Source organism: Salvia splendens, chromosome 12 (genome assembly GCF_004379255.2).
Source record: "Salvia splendens isolate huo1 chromosome 12, SspV2, whole genome shotgun sequence".
Taxonomy (NCBI): Eukaryota; Viridiplantae; Streptophyta; class Magnoliopsida; order Lamiales; family Lamiaceae; genus Salvia; species Salvia splendens.
The window spans coordinates 11,809,596-11,819,268 of record NC_056043.1 but is presented as its reverse complement, the minus strand read 5'-3'; the positions used below and the strand labels follow the sequence as shown (position 1 = coordinate 11,819,268).

Sequence of the window (9,673 nt, the reverse complement as noted above, 5' to 3'; positions counted from 1 at the left end):
AGTAATTTGCCAGGTCTGCGAACCATGGCTCAGTGTTTAGATACATTTCCCTTTCTCAGAATCTCCCAGACCTGCTAACGCCATTATCATTTCCCAACTGATAGGTCTAGGAAATTTTCCTAGATAGTACAGATGCTCCTCCGGGAATGCATTAAGTATAGCTTCGTTCGTTTCTCCCTGGAAAATCCGACTCAGATGGTCGGCCACTTTATTGTCTGTCCCTTTTTTGTCTCTGACTTCCCAATCGAATTCCTGCAAAAGCAACACCCAACGGATTAACCTTGGCTTGGATTCTTTCTTCGCCAGCAAGTACTTGATAGCCGCGTGGTCGGTGAAAACTATCACTCTCGACCCTAGTAAGTATGGGCGAAATTTCTCAAATGAATGCACGACTGCCAGCATTTCCTTTTCCGTGGTGTCATAGTTTCTCCGGGCCTGGTTGAGTGTCTTCGATGCATAGAAGATCACGTAATTTTTTCCATCAATCCTTCGACCTAGCACCGCCCCCCACTGCGAAGTCGCTCGCGTCACACATTATCTCAAACGGTTGACTCCAGTCGGGTGCTCTGATAATAGAGGCAGATACTAATTTGTCTTCCAATAACTGAAAAGCCTGCTTACACACTTCGTCGAAAACGAAATCAACATCGTTATGCAACAGATTGGTGAGCGGCTGGGCAATCTTCGCGAAATCATTTATGGATCTTCTGTAAAAACTTGCATGCCCTAGGAATCCCCTAACTTCTTTCTAATTCGTTGGGAAAGGCAACTTTGAAATCACCTCAACCTTTGCTTGGTCCACCTGTATGCCTTTCTCCGAAACCACATGCCCCAAGACAATTCCCTTGGGTACCATGAAGTGACACTTCTCGAAATTAAGGACCAAACTCTTTTCCTGGCACCTCTTCAATACTATGTCCAAGCTAGCTAAAGAGAACTCGAAAGAGTTACCAGATACAGTGAAGTCATCCATAAAAATCTCAATACAGTCCTCTAGTAGATCCGAGAAGATACTCATCATACAGAGTTGAAAAATGCCTGGCGCATTGCACAGTCCGAACGACATTCTTCTATAAGCATTGACACGTAAATGTAGTCTTCTCTTGATCCTCGGGGTCTACATAGATCTGGAAGTATCCACTATACCTGTCAAGGAAACAAAAATATTGCTTCCCAGCCAACCTCTCTAGCATCTGATCAATGAAGGGTAGGGGAAAATGATCCTTCCTGGTTGCTTCATTCAGTTTTCTGTAATCGATGCACATCCTCCACCCAGTGAAAAGTCGGGTAGGAACCAATTCGTTCTTATCATTCGTAACTACATGAATTCCTGACTTTTTAGGTACCATGTGAACCGGGCTGACCCATTCACTATCTGGAATAGAGTAGATGATTCCCAGTGAAAGCAGCTTCAAAATTTCCTTCAAAACTTCCTCTCTCATATTTGGATTCAGCTTGCATTGCAGTTCTCTACAGGCCTTCGCACCCTCCTCCAACCTGATGTGGTGCATGCAAAGATCAGGACTGATCCCGACTAGGTCTGAGAGAGTCCATCCTATTGCCTACTTGTTCTTTCTGATTACCACCAGTAGCTCCCTTTCCTGTTCCTCGGCCAAATCGCTGTTGATGATTACCGGGAAGGTCTCGTTCTCTTCTAGGTAGGCATACTTGAGTCCTGGCGGAAGCGTCTTTAATTCCTTCTTGGGGGTACTTGTTTCCTGGGGCAAGAGATTTTTTTCTATAGCATTTGTTGTCATTCCCTTCCCAGACCTGGAAGAATTTTTCACACTAGCTACATGAGCTAATCCCCTCGACCTGGCTGACTCTGGATTCGTACAAAATTCTGAAATAGCTTCGGCCAGCTCTTCATCTGATAATTCCCTTGTATTCATTGCCTCGCACCATCCAGCTACTTCTCTGTCAATAGAGTTACTTAATTCTGAATTATCAATCTGCTCCTGCATCAACTCAGTCTCAAGATATTCATGGACCAGGGGGTTAATAACATCGATAGCATGCATATTCTCAACATCTAATGGTTTCTTCATGGCTTCATCTATGCTAAATGTATATTTTTCCCCATTATAATCCAGGCATATGGTTCCATCAAAAACATCAATTATGGTCTTGGCAGTACGGAGAAAAGGTCTCACTAAAAGTACGCCACTAGACTCAGCAGACTCATCATTATTCATTTTGATAACATGGAAATCGGCAGGATACAAAAAATCATGCACTTTGACGATAACATTTTCTAAGACTCCCTCTGGACAAATGCACGATCTATCCACCAATTGAATCACCACTTTTGTATTCACCATCCCTACTCCTACCAGCTTCTTGTAAATGGAAAGCGGTAAAACATTTATCGATGCTCCTAAATCACCGATTGAAATAGGTAAAGTGAACATACCTGGGTCAGTGCATTTCGAGGGCATCCTTCGCTTCTGAATCACCGCGGAGACATTTTCTCCAATCAGAATCTTCCCACTGGGCCTCATCTTCCCAGCTATAAACTCCTTGATGAACTTACTGAATACCGGCAATTTCAACGCTTGCAAGAATGGCTGATTTATCTCCAACTTCCCAAAGATATCCATGAAATCCACTGGCTCATCCTTCTTCCTCTTTGCCTCTCCTCGGTGCGGGAACGGTTTCAATTGTTTCTCCGCACTTATAGATCCTTCAGCTGAAAACTCACCCGTTTCTTTCCTTGCTACCTCATTTTCCACTTCTGGCTCTGGGTCTAGGAAAAACGGTTCAGCCATACTCGGTAATGGTTTCCTCAAATCACCTTCCCGAAGGTCATCTCTTCTCTCAGAACTTCCTGCTTCAAAATTTTCAAACTCAGGAACTAGATCCTTCCCTTTCTTGCCCTTCACTGGAGTTGTCTCTTCATCCTTCCTCATCGCTGGACCTTCATATCCTCGCCCAGATCTCAAAGTGATTTGACGTGGCCTTACAGAGGCAGGGATCCTTCCTTCGTTCTCTCGTATCTCGCTCAAAGAAGTTGCGATCTGGGAGAATTGTTTAGCCAACATATCCATTGCTGCCTTCTGTTCTAACTGAGCGTCTTGAAGCTTATGTACCACGTCATTGTTAGATTGCAAGTTGTTCTGCATGTGTTGTTGCGAACTGACTAGATCATGCATCATATCATCAATATTCTTTGGTGGCTTAGAAGTGGGTTGGCTTGGACTCGGTCCCGAGCCTTTGTTCGGTCCACTTCTTTGGTTCTGGCAAAAATTCCCCTGGCCTCCCGAAATGTTGTTATACTGATTTCTCGGCCCTTGATTCCCCTGGTAAGTAGGTTGGGGATTCTGATAATTTTTGGTGTAGTTCCTTTGGTGTGGCGGTACATAAGAGTTCCTCTGGTGGTTTTGACTCCTGTTTCCCCAATTTGAATGATCTCCCTGGTTCCGACTGCTCCAGCTGTTCTGTCCCTCCTAATATCTCCCAGACCAGTTAGTCTGCCTCTCTGGTTGATGTGTTAACTGGGCGTGCTGTTGTGGGAGTGGCTGGGTCGGATCGTTGTCAGAACATCTAAACTTTGGATGGTTCCTCCAGGGTGCATCCCTCTGTCTCCCTGGATTCCAACTTCCATCTGGGTTCCAACTCCCCATCGCATTAACTTAGGCCTGGTAATCTCCTTCTTGAGGACCATAATATTGTTGGGGCGAAATTTCTCCTTGACCCGAAGATTTCTCCTTCTCTTGTGAGGCTGGTGAGGTGGTTTTCTTGATTGCATTCAAAAGTGCTTTCTCAAGCCTATCTATGCTTGCCTCGACTCTTTCAGAGCGTTTGCCGTCCCTCTTCGCTCTCTCAGAGCGTTTGCCGTCCCTCTTCTCTCTCTCAGAGCGTTTACCGTCCTTCTTCGCATAACATTCCTAGGACTGTCGTCCTCTCTTAGTTTGCCGTCCCTTTTTCTTTATAAAATTTCCCCCGCTCGAGGAATTCATCAAATCCTTTGACTCGGGGTTTGCTCCTTCATAGAACAGATAATAAATCTATGCCTCGATCATCCTGTGGTTTGGACAAGCATCTAGCAATCCTTTGAATCGCGACCAATATTGACTCAGAGACTCATTCGTACTCCTGCTTGCATTCCACGATCTCCTTCTTGAGGGCGTTCGTTTTGTTCGAAGGGAAAAAGTAATCCAGGAACTCGAACTTGAAGTCCCTCCATGTACGGATGGAATCCGGAGGTTGTCTCAGTTGCCATGTGTTAGCCTCTCCCTTCAAGGCGAACGGAATTGCACGTAAGTGGTAGTCCTCCTCTGTTGCATCATTGGGCCTTTTCTGAATACTGCACAGCTTGCTAAACTCATTCAAGAACTCGTATGGAGAACGTCGGTAGAATGCCTAGCACATTCGTTTTGATATCGATGGCTCTCTGACGCGGGTTAATAACTATAGCTTGGGCTGGCTCACCATCTAGATGGGCAGTGAGCGAACCGATCTCCGGATTTGGGTCGATTACGTGTGCCATGTCTCTGATCTCTGTCTCCTCTGTATCTGTTTCTGAAGATGATTTCAGATCCTCCTTTCCTGACGAACTCCAATCGTCTTCACTTTCCGAACCAAACAGAAATGGATCCCCCGTAGATAATCCCGATCTGGTGGTGACCGTAGATGTTGTGTCTCTGACCTGCCAAGTAAACCGATCGTTCCTCCACCCAGACGAGTTACTCCTGTATCCAAACCGCGAGCTCTTGCTCATAAACTGAAAATAATGGAAAAAGAAAAAATCAAAACTATGTATGCCAAAATCTTTTAAACACAATCACAAATTACGCCATCCATCCCCAGCAACGGCGCCATTTTGGAAGGTCGCGGTTCTCACTTTGTGTGTGCTTTTATGATAGGTCAAGCTTCTCAAACCAGAGAATCCGTTAGATCACAAGGTCTAGGAACTCAGAGGATCTCAGAAGTCTCAGTCGTTGGACACACAAATTCCGCATTCAGAAAAAAAAACCCTCAACCCGCTATACTATGAATTAGTAATGGGAAGCAGGGGTCGATCCCACGAAGACGGGAGCGTAAGAATGCATTTAGAAGACTGAGGAAGGGTGAATGGCTGCTGCCACACAAATTTTGGGTTGAGGTATAACTACTACTAGACCTAGGAACGAGTTCAACACTGCCCCTAGGAAACTGAAAACATCATGCTGACATCGAACATCCTCATAACTACGAGATATTAAACTAACGTCCTAGACCGGGCGAACAACTTCCTAATATAGCAAGACAGAAAGCGAGTAAACAGTGGGGACCATGTTCCTGAAATGGCAAGTACAAAATAAAAGCTGCAAGTAACAAACTAAGAATTTAACTAACAACGGCGAGCATCTCATTACCCGAATCAAACGCGAACATGAAGAAAACAGAGCACATATCCGGATTCAAACATAATGTAAAAGTTCGGACGTCGGAAACTTGCAAATAGCCGGAAATAAAACATATCTACATACACTAGACGGAATGAAACGAAAACACGAAAATTAGGCATCAATCACGATCAACTCTGTTTCAGATCCAGACGTCGGATGCTCAATCCACTCCGGATCCAAGCAATCCGAACCCAACAACAACCAAAATCAACTCCCTGAACTCCGATTCTGTTTAGATCCACCACAATCCTCACGATTTTACTTTAAATCAACAAGCAAATGTGAAAAACATCCAATCGGGTAAACAACCACAAATGCAGAAATAAAAAAAAACATCATTATCGCCTTCTACAGCATATCCATTCAGAAAAAATAATCCAAGAACTGGGATCTGAAATCAGCCCACGTCCTGATAGAATTGGGAGACATCCTCATGAACCAAGTATCCGCTTCTCCTTTCAATACGAAAAGAATGGCCTTTAGTGGGTAATCGTCCTCAGTTGATCTAGTTGGACGTTTCTAAATCCCGCAGATTTTGCAGAACTCATGCAGGAAGTCATATGGGCTCTCGATTTTCCTTCCATAATAGTGAGGCATAACAGCCAACACGTTATTTTTCACCTCTATATTAGCTTGCACTTGAGTCACCACGATGGCCTGGGCCGGCTCGCCATGCAAGTGAGCATCGAGAGAACCGATCTTAGGATCATCATCCAATAATGCAGCCATTCTGACTAGTCTTTCTTCTACAACAGACTCCTTCTTCGGCTCAACAAACGGGGGCCGATCCTCTTCTCCTTCAGAACTTGTATTTGATGGTCTTCATGTGTTCAACCCGGATCTGGTGGTAACAGGGCTGGCTACTTCTCTGATCTTCCAATTGGACTCTGTATCTCTCCACATGGTTGCGTTATTCCAGCGTCCAAAGTTAATGCCTCGGTATATAAACTGAAAAAGAAAATAAAAGAAATAAAAATATGTGCACCAAGTATCTCAAACACATGCACATGAAACGCCATCCATCCTCGGCAACAGCGACATTTGAACGCTCGAATTGTAGACTCTAGGTTCGCATGCAGATTAAAAAGATAGGGTTCACGCACTTGATCAAGATAAACAATCAATTGATCTAGTAAGCTACTAACTGGTCGTTGAGTGAATAAACTAAGAGACTTATAGCTTTCAATACCTTAACCCACATTACTATAGACTAGTAAAGGGATGTAAGGGTCGAATCCCTCAGGGACAGAGGCGTGTTAAGTTATGTTTGGGACATTAGGAAGGTTTGGCTGCTGGAACGCTTCACAGTGGGTTAAGTTTAAACTAAGAAACATGAACTGATCAAGTCACTAAACTAAACGGATCCACTAAACAAGACAAGCTTGAAAAGGAACATAATAAACTGATCAAATAGACTATGAATTCAAAGGTACTTCTGCAAAAAGTAACTTGGGACCACTGACACAACAGAACGCACTACTATAAAGCTGAAAACAGTGAAAATGGCTCCCGATCGGTTATCTTCCATATAACTTGATCCATTCATTTCGCGCATCTCGAATCAGACCAACCAAAATGGCCACGTTGCTGGAGAAGCATGGTGTTATTTTCTGGATGTGTGTAGTGCATAAGTGTAAATAGTTTTATTTCTTTCTTTTCTAATTTGTTTTTCTTTCGGTTCATGAGAAGGTACCACCTCGGCGGACTCTGGAATCATCCTCTTGTATACAGAGAAACTAACGCTCATTGGCGAGTCCAGGAAGCCTTTTGAAGGAATGTCCTTACTCTTTTCTTGAGGAATTTTGCAGATGCTGTGATATTCAACCCGTGCCGGCTGGATCCACATCCGAAGATTACAGGCTAAAATCTATTCCTTTCGTTTTGAAAGGCGACGTAGGAGTCTGGCTGTCAAGGTTGCCACAAGGATCGATCAGGACCTGGGCCGAGTTCCGTATGATATTCTTAGATCGCTTCTTCCCAGCGTCGAAGACAAGTGCCTTTAAACGGGAGATTACAGAGGCCAGACAGGAGTATGATGAGCCCCTGGGCCAGTACTGGGACAGATTCCAAGGGCTGCTTCAAGCATGCCCCAACCACAAGATGGGAGATCGGGAGGTCTATTCAACCTTCTATGGCGGACTTACGGTGGACAGCAAGAATGATCTCAACCTAGCAGCCCAAGGGGCTTTCTCAAAGACCCCATTCAGTCAGGAGAAAAGCATTCTGGAGAGGCTAATCGAAGCCAAGCAATCGTATGAGCCCTCCCGTGGCCAGTACAGAAGAGGTGTCGTGCACGCAGCGGAAGCAAGAAGTGATGAGAAGCTGGAGGCTGGATTCGAGCAGATGGAGAAGAAGCTGCTGGAGGCAGTAGAAAAGTCCAGAGCACCTCCACCGCCTGCACCCAAGGAGAAGCCATATGTGCCGCCACCACCAGAGGAGCACCATTACTATTATTGTGAGTTCCCTCTTGAAGCGGAGCGACAACCGCAGGTGAATGCCATCGGCCATTGGAACGCAAATGGCAACTGGATCCAGGGAAAGCAGAGGGATGCTCCGTGGCGAGACCATCTAAATTTCAGGTGGAGTGATCAGAACTCAAGCCAACCGCCCCAACCATCGATGCAGCATATACAACCCTCTGAAGAGCAGCACAATTGGCCCGCTCGGAACCAAGAGAGATCAAACAACGGATGGAACAAAATGCAGGGTGGTTATGCAAATTGGTCAAGTGGACCTCAAGGTAACTGGTCCAGTGGAGGACAACCTAATTGGTCAAGCCGACGGCTAGAAGGAAATTGGGGCTACAGACATCAGGCCCCCAGTTAGGCAACCAAGGGAGACAATCGAACAATCAGGTGGTGAGCTATGTCCCGCCGCATCAAAGAGGCAACCAACAACACAACCAGCCACAGTACCAACCAGACCATTATGGGGCTTCCGACTACGCTCTGTCGAACCACGGTGGGGGGCCGTCAAATTAAACATACAACCGGCACCCTAATGAAGGCCAAGAAGAAATGATCGTCCTGCACCATCCTAATGATGCGATGCGAGAAATTCAGGAGGCTCAGAAGGAGCAAAGGGCGGCGCTGGACATGCTTACAAAGCAGTTATCTCAAGTTGACATGTCGCTGAGAGAGCTGAGGGGGAACGAAGGAAAAATTCCTGGGACGGTGCAACAGCCTGGGTGTGAGAACATTAGTGAAGTCTCCCTAAGGTTAGGGAAGGTGTACCAGAGCCCCAGCCCACCTACAGTGTCCCCAATGTCCATACCTGGACCAAGCCACCAAGAAGAAAGAGAGTCCAGTGGAGCGGATCAAACGAAAGGGAAAGAGAAAGGCAAAGCGAAAGTGGGCAGTGAGACCACTAGAGGGGGGCAAAGAGAAGAAGTCGAGAAGGTCAAGCCATATCCATACCGCAGAATGGTAACAAGGAAAAGAGACGCCACGATCGACGTGGCAAGTATGTTCAAAGATGTGGAAGTCAAGGTGCCACTCTTGACAGCAATGAAGATGCCCCCGATCAGTAAATTTATCAAGGACTAATTACAGAGGAGAACGTCTCTGCCGTGATCCAAAGGAGTGATCTCCCATCAAAATAGACCGACCCAGGAATGTTCACGCTCTCGATTTCAATTGGCGATATTCAAGTAGAGCACACGTTGTGTGATTTGGGAGCGTCTATCAATGTTCTGCCATACTCCATTTATAAGAAGCTAGGAGCGACCAAGCTCATTGATACTGATATAATGATACAACTGGCCGACAGATCGTGTATTCACCTGGAGGGAATTCTGGAAGACGTAATCGTGAAGGTGATCAACTTTCTGTACCTAGCCGACTTCTTCGTCATCAAGATGACAGAGCCAGCAGCAAGTGAGTCAAGTGGAGTTCTACTGGGAAGGCCATTTCTGTCCACGGCCAGCACTATAATTGACGTCTGTAATGGGACGATCAGCTTGGATTTCAATGTAGAGCAGTTCACGTTCAATATTGATGAAGCTATGAAAAGGCCAGCGGACAGCGAGAACGTGTATTCAGTAGACGTAACTGAGCCACTAGTGTAGGAGTATCTGGAGAAAGAAATCCTATAGAGGCAGTTCACCGACTCCGCTACAGATGAAGAGGTCGAGAGAGAAGTCGCAGAATGGTACGAAACCATGAAGGTCGGTGAAATGGATGATCAAGCCATCGCGAAAGCGATGATGGATTTTTACGAGCACCCGCGACAAGCTGGGTCAAGCGGAATCGCTCCAGTATCTAGCCTAGAGAAGCTGCCTGATC

At 45.7% G+C, this 9,673-nt stretch overlaps 1 protein-coding gene across 1 annotated transcript; it reads left to right on the top strand.

Annotated features, from left to right (window-relative positions):
- Positions 1-9,003: 9,003 nt before the first annotated feature.
- On the top strand, positions 9,004-9,456 carry LOC121757547. The gene has a single exon (XM_042153074.1). The coding sequence runs from the start codon at positions 9,004-9,006 to the stop codon at positions 9,454-9,456; it is 453 nt and encodes a 150-aa protein (XP_042009008.1).
- Positions 9,457-9,673: the final 217 nt, after the last annotated feature.